General features: G+C 43.5%; 1 protein-coding gene and 2 non-coding genes across 7 annotated transcripts in view; all 3 read right to left on the reverse strand.

Moving 5' to 3' along the window:
• Positions 1-18,754, reverse strand: part of LOC146009657 (E1A-binding protein p400-like) — a 106,827-nt gene that overhangs the window by 45,039 nt on the left and 43,034 nt on the right. For all 5 annotated transcript variants that reach the window (XM_083150125.1, XM_083150119.1, XM_083150114.1 and 2 more), the window contains 8 exons: positions 14,892-15,181; positions 13,756-13,958; positions 8,820-8,989; positions 8,290-8,486; positions 6,998-7,109; positions 6,730-6,873; positions 5,373-5,534; positions 1,318-1,401 (listed from right to left, as the gene is read on the reverse strand). In XM_083150125.1, coding sequence (XP_083006251.1) covers positions 1,318-1,401; positions 5,373-5,534; positions 6,730-6,873; positions 6,998-7,109; positions 8,290-8,486; positions 8,820-8,989; positions 13,756-13,958; positions 14,892-15,181 — 1,362 coding nt within the window. The remainder of the gene's footprint in view (positions 1-1,317; positions 1,402-5,372; positions 5,535-6,729; positions 6,874-6,997; positions 7,110-8,289; positions 8,487-8,819; positions 8,990-13,755; positions 13,959-14,891; positions 15,182-18,754) is intronic.
• On the reverse strand, positions 8,577-8,705 carry LOC146045653 (small nucleolar RNA SNORA49). The gene has a single exon (XR_014465543.1). It is a non-coding gene; the product is annotated as a small nucleolar RNA SNORA49 (small nucleolar RNA).
• LOC146045667 (small nucleolar RNA SNORA49) lies at positions 12,222-12,307 on the reverse strand. Its single transcript, XR_014465545.1, has one exon. It is a non-coding gene; the product is annotated as a small nucleolar RNA SNORA49 (small nucleolar RNA).

Here is an 18,754-nt window from a genome sequence, read left to right on the forward strand (position 1 = left end):
TGGTGAGACTAATGTATGGAATGCTTCTGAATCCATAATTCCTTTGGTCTGTCCGGATGTGGGTCTAAATATCTTCACTAGTCCATACTACCTTGCTGACCTACACAAAGATATGAGGGATTGGGATATTGCCCCTGTATGCATCAATGATAATACAGCATGCCTTCAGATCCTTGATACTTTACTGAAGCTTGCATTTGCCTTCCTTCCTTGGCACTATATGAACTCTGGACGCTACCTTAACAGTCAACATGGAACTGATCCTATTTATAGGAAACTCCTTCTGCTTTACAATGAGACTGAACACTGGCCAGATTAGCAATTCACTCACGTCAAAACGTTATTTCTGTTTATATGTGCTTTAAAAACTTTGATAACGCCTACTCACAATGGTTCTCTGGGTTCTGGAATGGATCTATGTTTGTTATTCCACCATGCTCCGGTGTGGAGGAAGTTATCCTCTCTTTTATATTAATTATATTATTAGGTGGAATTGGCCGTTATATATTTATGTTTGTTGGGGGAGGGCTGGTGTTACCCTAGCTCAAATATTTAATATCCTGATATACTTGCCCTCGCTACTATCCGACTATTCTCCTTATATGTGGGTGTGAGGGGGGGGGGGGGGGGGGGGGGAAGGGGAATAGATAGGTAGGTTAGTTAGTTTAGGGGGGGGGGGGGGGTGTACGGTTAAGGGATCCAGGTACGCCTAGTTGGGGTGGGTTGTACAGGGTGGGGGGTTATGGGGCGTTTTTTTTTTTTTTTTTTTGGGTGGGCAATGTCGGTTTTATTTTTCCTATTTCCTTGATTTGACCAGACGAGTGTTTATGCTATGTTACATCCTGTATTTATTATTTAGTGCAGTGTGCTCTTTTCTATATGGGGTAATATACTGTTAAATTAGAATTGCCTATCTGCAATGGTGTTATTTGGTATATACTGGTGTGGGGGCTTATATTGCATACATGTGCAACATACACTCGCTTTTCCTGGAGCTCAAATGGCGCCTTTGGGCAATGGGAAACTTCATATCCTGCATTATACTGATCCTACCTGGTATTTGCACTGATCTACTGTCACTTCTTAATGCTATTATACCATTATTGCCATCCTATGTCTCATTTGATATATACCTGCCCTGTGACATCAAATTTTTTTTTTTATTTTTTTTTTTATATGTATAGAATTTTGCTCTCTGGTTTACTCCTACTCTCTATGTTTATGCTGGGGGTTCTGTATGTTTTGTTCAATGCAAAAATCATAATAAAAATTACTGAATAAAAAAAAAAAAAAGAAAAGGAGTTAACAAACAAGTACCTCTATGCATCCAGGAGAGTCACCTATGCTGCAGGCATGGAATAGTTCTAGGTAATGTAGAGCATATTTCTCTATTGGCGTCAGCTGAAAATAAAGCACATTAAAAGGAGACAGACTGAGTAAAATACCAACATACTGTATGTGTGTGTGTGAACACTAAAAGGACATGGACATATTCTTCTATGAAATAACAAGATTTTGTACTTACGTTAAATCCTTTTCTCCGAGACTGATAGCTCAGCCCTGAAAAAGGGCCTGCGCCTGTACCAGTGCATAGAATTTGGCTCGAAGCTCAAGGACATCGATAGAGAGAAAAGCCTCCCGAGTCATCCACCAACCTTGAAACTGGCAGTGCAGTGTAACCACGCCCCACACCCAGAGACTTGCGTCCGTGGTGAGAAGGGTCCAGTCCCATATGCCGAAGCATTTCCCCTGGAGGAGATACGCTGATAGTGAGCCACCAAAATCAGATAGGTGAGCTTTGGGAGACAGCTTCACTCTTTGCTGGAGAGTGAGAACCGGACAGAGAAGACACAGTTGGAAAGTACGGGAACGAAACCGGACGTACTGAACCGCCTTGAACGCAGCAACCATCTTGCCTAGAAGGTGGCTATAAAGATGGACTGAGACCCATTTGTGCTGTAGTACCTGACGGACTAACAGCTGAAGAGAGAACACCTTGTCCTGATGCCACAAGACCTTCTGGAGGGACATGTCCATAATCATCCTCAAAAATAGAAGCCTCTGTGAGGGCAAAAGCCGCGATTTCTGTAAATTGAGAATCTACTCCTGATATATTAGGGTGTTTTGCATCAACCTGATGTTGTGCATAAGAATCTCTGGCGGAGGAGATCGTTCAAGTAAGGTATTATCATAATACTCTGCACCCAAAGTAGCTTCATCATCATCACCGCCATGACCTTTGTGAAGATCTGTGGCGCTGATGACAAGCCAAAGGGCAGGACCCAAAACTGGAAGCTACCGGTCTCTGATTGCGAACCTTAGGAACGCCTGTGTAATTATGCATCCTTTATGTCCAGGGACACAAAAAATTATTCTTTTTCCAGACCCGCAATCATGGATTGGAGGGACTCCATCCTGAACTTGACGGCCCTCAAGAAGGGATTAAGCCACTTCAGGTTTAAGATGAGCCTGTCCGAACCATCCGGCTTCGGCACAAGAAACGAATTGGAGTAGAACTCTTTTCTGTTGATCTTGAGGTACAGGAATGACCACCCCCACAGTTAGTAATTTGTCAATAGGTTCCTCCAAGACCCTGCGCTTATCTGAAAAAACTGGGAAACCGCTTGTAAAAAAAAAAAAAAAAACTCATCCTGTATCCTGAAACAACCAATTCCCTTACACAAGCATCCTGACACGAGTGGACCCAAGCGTCCACAAAGAGCAGAAGATGAGCCCCTACCTTGGGATCCCCCAAGTTGGTCAGAAGTCTGTCATGCTGAAGGCTTGGATGAGGTTTTAGGGTCAACATGGGCGGAGGTGAAAGCACAGGTTCCTCCTGAGGAGGATTCCCCCTTAGACAGCCTCAAAATCTTCTGGCCGGGCGAAAGGACCAAAAAGGGTTCTACGGGGACCGTAGGAGCTGCTGAAGGTAGAAAAGAAGACTAACCTACTGTCACCTGAGAGGTTATTTGTCCAGTTCAGGACCAAATAAAACCTCTCCATTGAAGGACAAAGCTTCCACAGCCTGCTTAGATTGAGCATCAGCCTGCCACTGGCATAACCAAAGAGCTCGACATGCTGAGACAGACAGGGCTGAAATTCTTGCCACCAACATACATGAATTGGTAGAATTGGTAGAAGCGGCTGCCTTACGAATGTGGTCCGCAAAAACCACCAGGTTCCCCACAGCCAGCTTGGATTTAAAATCTCTGGAAATCTGGACAGCCCAGACCTCCATAGCTTTGGATACCCAACAGGCCACCTGAGCTAAGCATTGTAAGACACCAGCAGCAGTATAGATAGTTTTTAACGTTGTTACCAAATTCCTGTCAGAGGGTTCTTTAAGAGAAGAGGCCCCTGGGACCAGAAGCACAAGCGTTTTTGAGAGTCTGGAAACAGATTGGTCCACACTCGGAGGGGTCTCACTTAACAGTTTGCTATCAGAAGGGAAAGGGTAGGAGGATAAAAATGTCTGTGACTTCCAAGCATCCAATAAATGCACTACCTGAGGAAACAGCATCTTATGCAATAACAGAGGTGAGGGTGCTGCCTGCTAAGACACACTAAAGACTAGGGCCTTAGTAATACCCAGTACAGCTGCAGACAAGTCGTTCTGGAAGTCTCTGTCTCTTTGAGATGCTGTTAGCTCAGAGGTTAATTGAGACATTACATCAGATAACTAATGCTGGGTACACACCAAAACGATTTGGATTGGATGCAAATCGTATGCAAATCGGATCGTACGATTTGCATACGATTTGCATACAATCCGATCCCCTCTGTATTCAGATGAATGGATCTTTTACAGATCCTACCTGCAGCAGAGGTAGGATCGGATTAGGATCCAATTCAGATCCAACCAAACGATTTTGACCAAATCTGCATCCAATCAGTCTGAATTGGATCCAGATTGATGGGATTGTGCCAAAATCGTTTTGGTGTGTACCCAGCATTAGGCCCAGACAGGGACATCCTGTTGGGCTGTTAAACACGGGAGGGGCTGCTGCACGTGTCCCAGAGCAGGTCTCCCTCAGAATGAGACAGGGCCGGATTATCCAAGGGATGACAGGGGTGGTCGTCTCAGAGCCCACACACATTAGGGGCCCGCACAGTTTGATTTATAAATCGGAGCAGTCTCTTAAAAAGCAATCTGTGGGGGACCAGAGGGACAGACCCACACCCTCAGAGGCTTCCCCATGCGCTCTCCCAGCATTTGCCCTGCTGCCGATCATTGCTAATCAGTCAGCACGGCAGGACCCCTGTCCTAATGGCTGTAGACAATAGCAGCCGCTGGGGAAGTGTAAATTAAATGATGTTGCGATGGTCGTGATGTTCCCAACCGATGTTGAAAAAAAATATATATTTTTTTTTTTTACTTCCAAAGATCGACAACATTTTTTTAATGGTGGGGACCTCCACACATTTGTTGCCCAGGGCCCCCACCAGCCTTAATCCGGCCCTGGAATGAGAAGTGAACTTAGAGTTACACTTCCTGCAGGTCACCTTTGCTTACTTCTCCAGCAGCATGTGCTCTAGAAAATGGCAAATGCAGGGGTTTACCACTGGGGCAGCTGGGAGCCTGAGCATGCAGTGTAGCTCAACCGCGGCTTGCCCTGCCCCCTTGCAATGGTGCTTGTTTTGAAAATACCCACCTCAGGTTTTCAGCACTTTCTAGCTGAGAGCCACAGTATACTTACTGCTGTCCAGCTGCCGGACATGCAAGTGGAGAACCCAGACGAGCGCCGCATGCAGCGAATCCGGTCCTCATTGTAATGGCGGTTACAGAAGCTGCTACTTTGGCGCGTAAGTAAAAAAAATCCAAAAAGCCCAAGAGAGCTAAAACAAATGTGACCAGCTCCTGCAGGGCACAATCTATTACCACTTTCAGACAGCGGTGGCCAAATATCCGGTAACTAGCGGTGATTACCAGCTTTTGAAACGCCAGGTTATTCAGACCCCCCCCTAACACAGGAGAGCAAACCTCTGGGTCTTAAATTTAGACCCAGAGATTTGCTTTATTACACAAGGTTTTCTCCTGTGCGAAAGGGTCAATCCGGATCTTAAACTCCAGATCTCCGACCCTGGTCGTTTGAAGGGTCAGAGACCCGGAGTTTGAGATCTGGATCAACCCTTTCACACAGAAAAAGGACACGTGTATTTCATGGAGGGGGGTTAGTAGAAGGGGAGGAGCTACAACACTGTTTAATATTTAAAGCACTCCAGTCACACCTAGTGGATGAAGGAGAAAAGTCATTACATTTCTAATGTAAGCAATAGAAATAGCAAAAAGAAAAAGCACTCAATTTGTTGCAAAATCAGGTTCAAAACAAACTGAAAACATAACTTCTATAAATGTAACTTTAGCTCCTTACTTGATGCATCATGTCACACAACTCCTGTAATTGTGAAGGTTCCTGGTTTTCCATTAATTCAGAATCATTAGTAGCAAAGATCCCAGCATTTGGCTTTGGAATATCTTGTTGTGTACACTCAGTAATGTCTTCATCCTGCCCAAACTCTATTTTACCCAGTGCCTGCAAAATAGCAGAAAATATGATCTACGTATGCAAAATATAAAATTACTTAATTGCAGTGTTGCCTAGTGACACTAGTAGAAGATTTATTAGCAGGATGTGACACGGGACACATGGAGTAACTGTGGGATATGGACAGTGGTCTGAGGAGACTGGTACCTGAAATTTTAGAAGTTTTTTCCTTTTGGATACTGCTGAATGTTCAGTCTACATATACCCTTAAAAGCTCCCTGGGATCTCAGCATCATGCTGACAGCTTTACAATTACCTCTTCTCGAAACCGTGGTGGCATTAAGTTGTTTAAATAAAAAGAAGTGCAGAGCTGGAGGATCTGTCATGTAGATCACCAGGAAGAAGTGCTATTTACTATGTGGACATTGTACAGGCATTATTAAGGAGATATGCACATCTTTTGGTTCTATACACGGTCCATATAATAGGTTATTAGCCCTCTCAACAGGACATAGTGGACAGGTTTCTACTGAGACAGGACAACGTCATTCCACCATAACAACTGCTGGTTCCTGGTACAGCAACGTGTGCTTGACAAAGAAGCAGGGCTGGGCTGTCACCAGGCCTGTGGTGAACACATTCACCAAATTCAATGGATCTAACAGCTTTGTATCCATAAGATCAGAGTGTAAATTGCTCAGCCCTCCCATCAAGTTATTTGTTTATTTCGGTTATCATTGTTAGAATTGTGATTCATGGTGCTAGATAACTGTTCTCTCTGCTCACTCCTGTTTTGCCCTCTCGGCCCTTTCCTTTGGGGAATTAGTGCGATAAAGATCTTTCAGCCAATGGCATATATAGAGGGGGAGGAGCTTAAACTTTCTTGAGTTACAGCTGTAGTACAGCAGCTTGGGTACCTTTTAAATCTATTGCTCCGAGTATCCAATGTCAAACCAAGAAAAAGGATTTATTGTAAATACAAAAATTCCACTCCTTAAAATGTGTCTAACAAATGTAGTTGATCACTGCTGCAAATACGCTATGTATTGAGGACTACAAGGTCTTAAAATTCTGACTTAAATGAGCTATAGTCAAATGAGGCATAGATGAAAAAAAGTTGAGTCACAGTACAACAAAGTAGTTAACAATAGGTGTAGATAAAACAGCTACACATTATTTAAGACATGGGGTATACTCATCATAATTCTGCCCCCATTCTGTAGTTCTTTCTGAATGCACATACCTCCACAAATGGCTTTGCAACTTTTGGAGTGATGATATCGGAAGGAGATGGTTCCTGAGATAGCAGTACAAACTCTTCAGCCTTCACCCTGAATCCAGAGTCATCCATTGGAGAACAGACTTCAAATAATTCTTGGATTGTTTGCTAATGGAAAAAGTTACATTAAGAGTTTTGAGTTGTCCCTGATCATTAAAGTATTTTTCAACGCGGATATAGAACAAATAAAAAAAAAACATGACATTTTTGACACATATGCAGCAGAACATACCTGTGTTAAAAATGCAAGAGAATAGTCACTACCCTGGGCTGCCACCTCTCGGATGAGATCCTTGGTGCCATTCCTCAGCAGCTTCTCCTCTATAGAATTAGCGCTCACCAGCCTGGAAGTTCGGAAAATAGAAACAAGTACCATATAATCTATAAAAAAGGTATGTACATTTCAACACAATTTTCTAAATACATGTATCTAGGGAAGACAATCCCGAGGCATATATTTTTTTTAAACTTGAAAAATGCTCAAAAATGGCTTCCCTATTAAAAAAAAAACAAAGGCCGCCCCACATTTACTTTGCATGGCAAGGGTGCGGCCAGCAATACAGGTGGGCGGTGCGGCTCGAGGCTGGCAGAGCATCTGAGTGGCTTACGAAGTGTGACCTCTGACCAGGTCATGGTTCGCAGAGCCGCATAGACTAGGACGGGAGAACCCGGGCAGCGTCTGAGCAAGTGCTCAGACACTGCCCGGCATTTAATCCCAAAATCCCGGGATTGGAAATTCCAATCCTGGGATTCAAATCACAGCCATTTTGGGACCAAATCCGTCGATCCCCAGTGGGATTTGCCACCAAACCTGTTTAATGTGATTTTTTGGGCACTAAGCATAGATGTATGTGGACACACTGTATATTCAAATACTTTAACGTTTTCATCAAGCATAGGGAAAAATACATTCATACATACATTACGGCCTCCAAGTATTTGGCCATGGTGCTCCATACAAAATACATACAGATAGTGGTAGATGCTCAATTAGATCAGGTGCATGAGGGAGGGGTTAATACTGGGTAAGTAAAACAAGACATTTTTTCCCTCAGCACACTAAGTAATGTTAGTAACCAATCTTGAACACTACATGATAATAGAATTCAGAGATATTGGTTACATATACCTGCGCAGGTATATGTAACCAATATCTCTGAATTCTATTATCATGTAGTGTTCAAGATTGGTTACTAACATTACTCAGTGTGCTGAGGGAAAAAATGTCTTGTTTTGCTTTCTACAAAACTAATGTATACTCCCCAGCACACATGCAATGCACCAGCTATGTGTGCGGACCAGATGCAATAAAAATGTAGTCAGGCAATGGCAACGCGCAAGACTGTGCATCAACGTCGCTGGAAGGTATACACACGCAGCGATCCGTGCATAATTTCAAAATGATCTACTTAGATCATTAAGAAATAGCCCTGGAATCGCCCTTAAGTACGGGACTTTAGTCTTTATTTTCTTATTTTGCTCAAGAATCCTTGGGTTGCAATATGAATAAACAATAATATTTACCTGTAAACATGGATGTCCTTTGCTCTGCCAATGAGATCACACCACGACTGGGTTTTACCATCCATCACAGGGTTTAGATCACTGTCATAGAAAATCACTGTGTCTGCTTCTACATGATGTACCCCCAAAGAATGGATGTGAGTAGACAGGACCATACAGAAAATGCGAGGGTCTCTATTAAAACTTTTCATCAGATCCTATTACATAGTAAACAAAGATTTGTAAACAATGCACACAAAACAAAAAAACATCCAGGAAAAAGAAAAACGGTTTGATGACAATTTTAGAGTGTATACTCAGCATAGCTAGTCCTGTGGAAAATGGCAACCAGAGGTAGCATGAGAGAAATTACTTTATCCTCAAGTAATGCCAGGGCATGTATAGATAACAATTACCCTGGAGTAAGGATGAGGAAGAACATCAGCTGCCAAACTGTACCCAAAGTGCAATGAACCATGCCATTAACAAGAATATACTGTATGTTTAGAATATCACTGAATGTACAGAGCATCTACAGTCCTGGTACACACCTGGCATTGCTCATAGTTCGCATGTTCATCAATCCTCAAGAAGGTCCAGGAATGGAAGTCCAGGAAGATCTCTAATATGTCCAGCATGAGCAGCATCTGGGAGAAAATAAGAACACGTCGGCCCTCAGACCTTAGCTTCCGGAGAAGGATGGAGAGAGCCTCCAGCTTTCCTGTATGTCAAACAGAGGATAACATTAGTACAGGAGAAACTATGCACCGCCTAAATAGGGGCCGTATGGGATATAAGACAGAAGAATAGATACTGGTTGGGAAATGAGCAATAGCATTAGTCATTGAATACAGCAATGTGTAAACACAACACTGGTAGGACTGACAATACTAGTCTGCTTGTTAGCCATACACTCAGCCCCAGAAGGGGACAAACATCTGATCTCACCAGGTACAGAGCAGTAGTAATAGCCTACCTACTGCTGGTTCACCCTCTTTGAGAATGAGGGAAATTCAAACAGAAATCCATGGCAAATATACTGCTCAAGGGTGCCACAGACAGTCTGCGGGCTCCATAGGTTTATGTACATTAGTGATTCATTTACCATGTGAAAAAGAAGTGTCTGTAATGGAATAGCCCTAAGCAGTCAAGAGACCAAAACCTTTTCCCAGTATGGTAAATTACAGCATCTAATTGAATCTGGACCTAAAGCAGAGTACACACTACACGATGTGTGTACCAATCGATATCGGCGGCGGCGGGTCTGTATCGGCAGTGTATACACACTTGCCGTTGCTGGCAGGGAGGTGTGGGGAGCAAGGGCCGTGCTGCACACTTTAACGAAGTGCTCTGTTGTATGTACATGCCGGATGAATGAGGGAAGCTTATACATACAATGCAGCATTCCTTTCATGAGGTATGGGAGCAGGAGGAGTCTCACCAGGGTGCAACGGTTAACACTACCTGGCACCTCACCTGGGATTGAAAAGTCGCTAATTGGACCCTTGAGGACTGGAAACATATGGTGTTGTTAAAGGAGTCATTGATTTCAGGGTTGGGCAGACCCCATGAGTTCATGGACCCAATGGCCAACAATGCACCTTGCAGGTTTGGTGCTAGGTCCATAATGGAAATGGGTGTGTTCACATGGCATGTGTGGGGCCCACCTGAATAAGTCATCGACTGTTAACATCTACCTTGAAGGATCATTATTGAAGAGGTCCAAGGTCTTGGACCTACAGATGGAGCCAAGCTCACCCACTGCACCAGCCTAGGCGAGGATTTTGGAGCACGCACACATGCATTGAGACACCATACAATATGCATGAAATCCACATCACCACCGCTGGGTGGATGATGCTCCACTAATCCAGTGGCGGATTGATAAACAGATGGAGCTTGCGCATCTCAATCTCGGCGAATGGCTCCTTCTGTACAGTACAATACAAGCTCTGTCAAATGGGCCGTGACAAATAATGTACAGTGGTCAGGTGGAGAGTGTGTGTATATAAAAAAAAAAAAAAAAATAAATAAAAAAAGACAATACTGTAATTCAGTAAATAAAATTAGTGTACTCAGATGCACATGAACAGTGTAAAGAAACCGCCTACTGATGTCCCCTGGGCAAATCCATTCATAAAAATAGCGTACTGTACTGTATACTGTTAATGAAAACCAGCGGGTTTGATTCTTAGGTTTTTTTTCAATGAAATCTACTGTATATTTAACATAACTATGCACACACACAAAAAAGGATTCCATAACTAACTTTCTATGCACCTAAATATGCACGATCCACAGCACACTGTAGTACAGAACACTGTACAGTGCTCATATTTTTAAAGTTGCTTCCCCCAGCCAGACCGACTTAATATATCAGCCCTTCATCTACATGCATGACAACCTCCTTCTTTGTGAAAAGAGCAGTCTCCCAGGCAAGAGCTAAGGGTGAAGGTGGGTGTTTAACCAGCCAGGGTTAATCAGCTGTATTTACAGGCGCTGTCTTCAATTGGGCTTACTGGACTGTATGTGTGCATTCATGAGGCCTTAATTGTATAATAAATCAATAAAAGTATTAAAAATAAGCAGGTGTTACATTTCCCAAAGGAAATGTGTTTTAGAAGCATACTGCATTGTAGAAATGACCTACTGTACAGTACAATAAGTCGTTCATTACACTGTTGCATAACATTTTGTGCTGTACTACAGTATGTACTCTACAGTTGTGAAAGTACATATAGTACTGTACTTCACACAGCAGGAACCAGTGTAGCGCAAGGAGACGTACCCTTACACAAGTGTATCCTACAGTACTGTATGCAGTCGTCAGCTCCATAGATGTGGGCTCCCGTGAAGCCCTGGTTGAACCCTGTAGCCATTTTGTTAACCCCATTAGTGCTTGAGTCTGGCCTGCTTGTACTGAATGTCAATCATACCATAAATGTATGTTTAACCAGTGTAGCGTAATGACACACGTGCAGCATGTCTACTTAACATACTGTACAGTACAGCATCATACAGTACAGGCTCTTGCACATTTGTGATTTTAAAAATCAAAATCTGGTGGATAACCGTTGGTATTGCACAAATCCTGTAAAGCCATATGCAAAGATATGCAACTTAGTGCGTTGCAGTGTGACTAAGTGCCCTGTGGCGAGTTGGCGGGTCAAACTTCATAGGCAGGCTAGATGAGGGTGGCTCCATTGGTACAAATATCAGTAAGTTGTGAGAAGCTATCCAGAAAGAATAGGTCAACATCTTCCCAGAATTCTCCCATTAACTTTTGCAATCGATGGCTTATCAAGTTGCTGCGTTTTGCACTACAAATACCAGCTGGGTGTGACAGTCTTTGCAAGTTGCAGTTCAGATACTCCAAGCTCAAGCAAGAACATAGTTATGAGCGTATACAGCAAGTGTTGGCCTTGTAGATCAATAAGGATTATGATCAATAAGTATTATTGCCAACAATCCTATACATATAATTATTACCCCTATTTTTCACAATTTAAATATATTTGTTTTGTTACCAAAAACACAAACCTTATTTGATTTGCAGATTAAGGTTTTCAAAACGAATCACATCAGATGCATTTTGAAGTTTCAGCCTCTAAATCACAGTTTGGCGCGCACCTGGACTTGGAAACAGTTCAGGCCTAAAGTGACCCTGCATTTTGCGAGCCTGGAATTTTGCCAGTTTGCTGACCTTAATGCGAGGGTGGGGCATCATGGGGGCGGAGGAGGCAGCGCTTGGAGCCGATGCTGCTCCAGATTGCACCTATTACCAGGTCTAAACGGCAAGAACCCGGTAATTAAGTGCGACCTGAAAGGGGTATTAAACTCACCCCAAAACTAAACAGCCATTTCAATAAGTACAATATGGTTAGTGACAAAAAAATACTACAAATGTCATTGTGTATTCTCAACAGCCATATATGTGAAAAAACAAGTTCACAACGGTAGCCGAAGAGCATTTACTTTATCCCCAATTAATGCCAGGAATAGTACAGAGAACAATATCCCTGGAGTAAGGATGAGGAATAGCAGCAATTAAACACTGGGCCTGATTTCGAATAGGAAATAAAGCAGAAAGAGCAAGTAACTTTTATCTGGAACAAACCATGTTGTAATACAATGAGAATAAATACATTCATATTTTTTCTGTGCAAGGTAAACACTGTTTGGCTTTTACATGTAGCTCACTTTAACAATGCAATTCAGACACACCCCTCCCAAAACTAAAATTCCTGTATCTTTTACATATGCCCTTACTACAGTACAACATGTCCCAGGTGCAGTTTTTTTTTTTTTTACATTTAAATTGGAATCACGCTCACTACTTACTAAAAAAGGATTACTCTACAGGTTCCCAAGCATGGTCCTCAAGGCACATCAACAGTCCAGGATATAGGGATATCCCTACTTGTGCACAGATGTAGATTTGCGTTGGAAAGATGCTTCTGGTACAAAATGGTTTTGCCAAGTTTTTTTCTGTGCTGCCAACTAGGTATCAGACTTTATCTGCCTCCATCTAACCATGGCGGATAAAATTAGTAATTACTGTTACTTGTATAAAGATGCCATGATAAGTCCTTGGGTGGACTCTGCATGTGGCAGGCAAGACAGAAGTAAAGTTAACCCAGTCTAGTCAGGGAAACATCAGACCACGGCAATGGCTTTTTCAAGCTTATAGTTTTATTTTGAGTGCTCCATACAGGAAGATGAAGTAGCAGAAGAACCAGATAATTCTGCAAAGCACCGCTGAAGGTTTATTTTTTAGCTTCCATATGAGAAAGGGCCTGATTCTAAAATGATATATAATATGTGGTAGCAGATGATTGCTAAATAAACTCAATTGCAGGTATTCAATGCTGTGGGCGAGTGGTGACAGTGAGCAGAGCTTCCTGCTCGCTGTCGCCACTCACCCTGACAGTATTCAACGCAGCCCCCTCATACGCCAATTTCCCCTGGCTCCATTTTTTGAGCGAGGGGGAATTGGCGTATGCAGCTCCTGAACCAGCGACACTCGCGGCTAAATACAGCGAGTTTCCTGCATTAGCCGCGGGTCTCGCTGTTTTGGGGAATTCTCGCCGTCCTGTGACGGCGAGGATTTCCCCGGAACGTTGAATAGGGCGAGCGGCCGGCGCTGGGGTTAAACAGCAAGGATCGCTGGTTTTCGGCAATCCTCGCTGTTTAACCCCTTTGCTGGCCGCTCGCTGCGGCATTGAATACACCCCAATGTAGAGGTGTAAAAGGAGGAAGTTGCATTGGGAGACAGGGGAGAGGAAGTAGCTGTCAGACGAAGGGGTGGCACAGAAGGGACCCTGGCTAGTATAAAGACAATGACTTCAGCTTCTGAGATATTACGCCTACCAAATTAGCTTTTGTGTCAGTACTGCAGTACCTCCCTTGTACAACACTTCGTAATTACAGCCCATATAGTAAGCCAGTAGGATATAAAAACATTGAAGGAAGCCACTTCCAACATACCTGAATCACACTGGATGAGTCGCAGGTCAGGAGCCTGCACACAATGAGGTGATGTTCGCTCCCTTAGGCTCTGCATATAAGGAGCCACTTGTTCTCTCAGAAGATGACTCAGGAGCTTCATGCTATGAGTGTATATAGGAGGAGGATGTGGCACTACCAGTACAATAGGAGCAGCAACAACCGCGGGCACCACACAAAGTGTTCTGAAAAAGAGGACAAAAAAGGAATGAACTCTAAATTCTAAAACCAAGCTTCCACTCTGAACTAAGAGCTGTATATTTCAAACAAAGATCAGCCAATCCATCCTTCTAGTTTGTAGACAAAACTGACTAAAACAACAGGATTCTATTGACATTAGAAATTTGTAGGTCCACCATGTGCAATGATTACTACAGACACCCTTCCTTGCAACATGTCAACAAGTTCCTGGACAACAGCAGGTGGTAAGGTAAAATCACAAAACCGAAGTACACTAACCAACTGTGACACTGAAGAAGTTTGAGTTGGCCTACAACACACCCATTGCTCCAATTCATCTCAGAGGTTCTCAGTGGGGGTAAGATCTGCACTATGAGTTGGCCAGTCCATACGGGTTACCAAATTATGTGCAAAAAGAAAAAAGGAAGCCACCCTACAACATAACACCACCACCTCCATGCTTTACTGTATCTACTGTACACTCTGGCATCAGACATGCTTCAAATTCCTTCTCAAATGGACAAAACCATGTGCACTGAAGGGGGGGGGGGGGGGGGGGGGGGCAGATGTAACGTGTACAGAGAGAATTAGAATAAAGGCCAAAATGTTTTAGGGCATAGAACGTCCCTCCATGTTCACTAAGCTGCAGATAACCTCTAAGTCCCTTTTGTGTTACAAAATGGGAAGAATACAGCAGTAATAATTAAGATCTTCCTGCAGAAACTCAGGCGTGCTAGATATTGCCTAGTAAGCAGTATCAGCACTATGAATGCCATACATCTAGCATCTTCTGGCTTTGCACAGAGAGAGGAGCATTTTAATATTCCATACCACTACCACCTTGTTATATACTTCTAACATTAAAGATATATAAGAAATAAGACTCAGGACATCAGTTATTAGTAAACACCAAAACCTCAGGGAGACTTTTAATTCACCTTTTAGCAAGAGGTTCAAGGGCAGTTTTCTGCTGTTCTGGGCTCAGTATAAGATAGTGTAATGGATCACTTGAATTCTCAGGGGACTGGGAGGAAACAGCGCAGTTAACAGACCCAGTCCAGCTCCACTGTGTATCCAATAGGGAAGGGTGGGAATGAGAAGAATTCAATGAGAAAAGCGATGTCAAGTCAGAGCCATACAAAGGAGCCCGTGCACTGCGCCTCTCATTATAGGCGAATATCCGGTCCAAGCGTTCCTTCAACAACCGCTGCTTATTTTCTGCAGATTCCTTCATTCCCAAACAAATGACAACAAAAATAATAATTTAAGCATTTATATATTTATGGATCTTCATGTAAACAATTTAAAAAAATGCATAGAGAGAAAGGTTCTTGATAATGTAATTTCCAAGAGGCTTAGGACCTTATTCAGGTCCGTTCGCATGGTGGAACGATGTTCGGCGCCTGTGCATTTCTGTGCATGTGCAGAGAACGGAGGGCAACTGGGCTAAGCGAATTGCAAGTTCGCCATCCCATTCGCACCCACCACTGCAGGCGGGGGTTGTGGGCAGTTGGATGCGCCCATGGGAACGCCTAGTGTTTCATGGGTGTTCCCATGGAAATTGGGCAATGACGCAGCTGCTGGGGACAGGCAGCTGACATCACCGGATGCCAGCCACCTGCCCTGTCCTCCTACAGGGCGCACGCAAAGCTAAGACACCCGAGAGCGTCTTAGTTTTGCGTGCCCCTTCCACATCATTTGAATGGCACACCAAAGCAAATGTTTGAGGTCTTAAATAACTACTTGAAAAACTTGGGGGGGGGGGGGGGGTTAGGATTTTACCATGAAACTCATTTTTCTATTTCCATAAGGGAAGGTTGCTCATCATAGGTTGTCAGAGGGTGCTGAAAGAGTGGACTCTGAATATACTAATATAACTTTAAGATTACCCAATTAGAGATCAGCATTAGTTTAAGGTTACATTGTTAATAGTGTAGTTTTTCTTATTAAGTATGAACATTTAAAGGTAAAAAGATGATAACGTTTATATAGAACTTTTTTTCCCAATAGGACACAAAGGGAGATATCCTATTTATAGTTTATCACTGCTAAAAGCTGTACCAGGGGCTATTCAATTAGATCTAATCCATGGGTCCTCAAACTGCGGCCCTCCAGATGTTGTGAAACTACAAATCCCAGCACGCCTTGCCACAGTTTTAACACTCCATTATAGCAAAACTGTGGCAAGGCATGCTGGGATTTGTAGTTTCACAACATCTGGAGGGCCGCAGTTTGAGGACCCATGATCGAATCCCTTCCGTTTTTTGTTCTATAATTAGATATTGTGATATTGACCATCTGCCATAAATCACATTATCAGGCTGTTTTATTGCCCCAAAATGGATCACACTTAACTGGATACCACCCTTACCCGAAAATGCTTTACATTTGTTTTAACAAACCAAAATACAAAACAAGCCGAACAAGGTAAATTCATGAAATGCTAAGTAAGAAGGTAAGTCTTGAGTCTATTTTAGGAGTATTCTGGAATTGTATACATACAATACAACATATGAAACTGCTGATCACAGTAATTTCTATATACAGATGTGTCTTACAAAGAAACCATGCAGTAGGAAATGCCTTGCATGAGTGAACTGATCAGACCTGTGCAATGCCATTAACAGCATTTGATGACAGAAGTGTATCTTATTCACATCACTATTCAAGTAAGATGCCAAAATACCATTGCTTGTGCGTGCCATTCACCTAATATTGCAAAGAAGACACATTTGGTACTTGTTTCCTAGCACGGCCACACCGATTAAGATCGGGGTGGTCGTGCTGAAAAAAATCGGTCGGTCGCATCGCATGCGATTTGGTCGCATGCGATGCGACCGACCGATCCGACCGATTTTTGACCCGATTTTTTCATTAAATCCAATGTAAATTGGGTCCCTGGGACCCAATTTTACATTGGATTTAATGAAAAAAATTCCAAACCCCCCCAAATTGAAGCGTGTACACAGCGCCCCACGATAGACGGCAACCCGAAGCGTGGCGAGCGCAGCGAGCCCGCGAGGGGCGGCGGTACGCGTCCTCCGACCTTTTCATGCCCTACTATCCACTAGGGCGTGGAGTGAGAATAGAATAGTGTGGCGAGCGCAGCGAGCCACCGAGCCCGAAGCGTGGCGAGCGCAGCGAGCACCGCGAGGGGACGCGGATACCTTCACAGGTAATCGCGTCCCTTCGCGGGCTTCACAGTTGTCGGCGTCGCCACGGACACCTGTGAAGCCCGCGAAGGGACGCGTTTACCTGTGAAGGTATCCGCGTCCCCTCGCGGGGCTCGCTGCGCTCGCCACGCTTCGGGCTCGGTGGCTCGCTGCGCTCGCCACACTATTCTATTCTCACTCCACGCCCTAGTGGATAGTAGGGCATGAAAAGGTCGGAGGACGCGTACCGCCGCCCCTCGCGGGCTCGCTGCGCTCGCCACGCTTCGGGTTGCCGTCTATCGTGGGGCGACGACGGGGACATTTTTAATGTGAAATGGGTCATATTGACCCATTTCACATTTTTTAACATTTTTACACCATTTCAATGTTAAAATTTTTTTTAACATTGAATCCTATGTAAAAATCGGGTGCATCGCGTCGCATCGCGTCGGGACCAATGTTAATGGTCCCGACCGACGCGATGCCCCCGATATTTTACAGTTCCCGACAAGATTTCAATGTTAAAATTTTTTTTAACATTGAAGTCAATGCAAATATCGGGGGCATCGCGTCGGTCGCGTCGGGACCAATGTTAATGGTCCCGACCGACGCGATGCCCCCGATTTTTGTTTCCTAGCCGGCAAAATGGACCTGATTTCAAAGGAAATCGGGTCCATCGGGCTAATCGTGTCCCTTAATTAAGGGACACGATTAGTTACGATTGTGGCCGTGCTAGGAAACAAGTACCACACATTTTAATAGCAACATTTGCATGAATAGATGCTTAGTGCTACCAAGTCTCTGCAGGGAGGCGAAATGTATTTTTGTATAGTTGAAATTATTGTGGGTCTGATCACTTTATTTTCATATCTAGAATTCTAGAGACCATAGTAATCTTTATTTCAGTTAAGGCTGTTGATAGTTCCATAATGGAAAGGGGCATGTTTACATGGCATGGTCCACCTGAATAAGCTACTGACTGTTAACAGATACCTGGAAGGATCATTCTGTAGAGGTCCAAGATCTTGGACCTACAAATATCAGTAATTTATGGGAAGCTACCCAGAAGGAATAGGTTAACGGAATTCTCCCACTGACTTGTGCAAATCGATGACATAGCAAGTTGCTACATTTTGCTGGTTTAGAGGGGTTCTACATGATATTTAGCACGTATCCCATGACTTTTGGCACTTCAGTAAGTGGATAGTATTGTGGCACCATACAAGCACCAGCAGGGTGTGATACTATGTTTTTAAGGGTTGCAGTTCAGCAGCTCCAAGCTCAAGCAAGAACATAATGAGGAGTGTATACTTCCACCAGTAGTGCTACAAGAGCATGCACTGCTTTCATTGGGTAGGATCAGGGATACAGGAGGGGCTACTGTGCCCTGCAAGTGTTGGCCCTGTAGATCAATAAAGATTATGATCATCATACATACTATTGCTCCCAATCCTATTATTTCCCCTATTTTTCACAATTTAAATATATTCTTTTTTTGACCCAAAACACAAACATTTAAAATAAATGAATAAAGCCCCCCGAAAATGTAAACTCTGCCTCCATTAATAAGGAATTTATTATGGCCACTGCAAACAATGGATTCAGTTTGGGCTAAATGGTATGTGGAATGCTTTTAATGACTTGCAGCT

The sequence above is a fragment of the Crinia signifera genome, chromosome 1 (genome assembly GCF_055691185.1).
Source record: "Crinia signifera chromosome 1, ASM5569118v1, whole genome shotgun sequence".
Taxonomy (NCBI): Eukaryota; Metazoa; Chordata; class Amphibia; order Anura; family Myobatrachidae; genus Crinia; species Crinia signifera.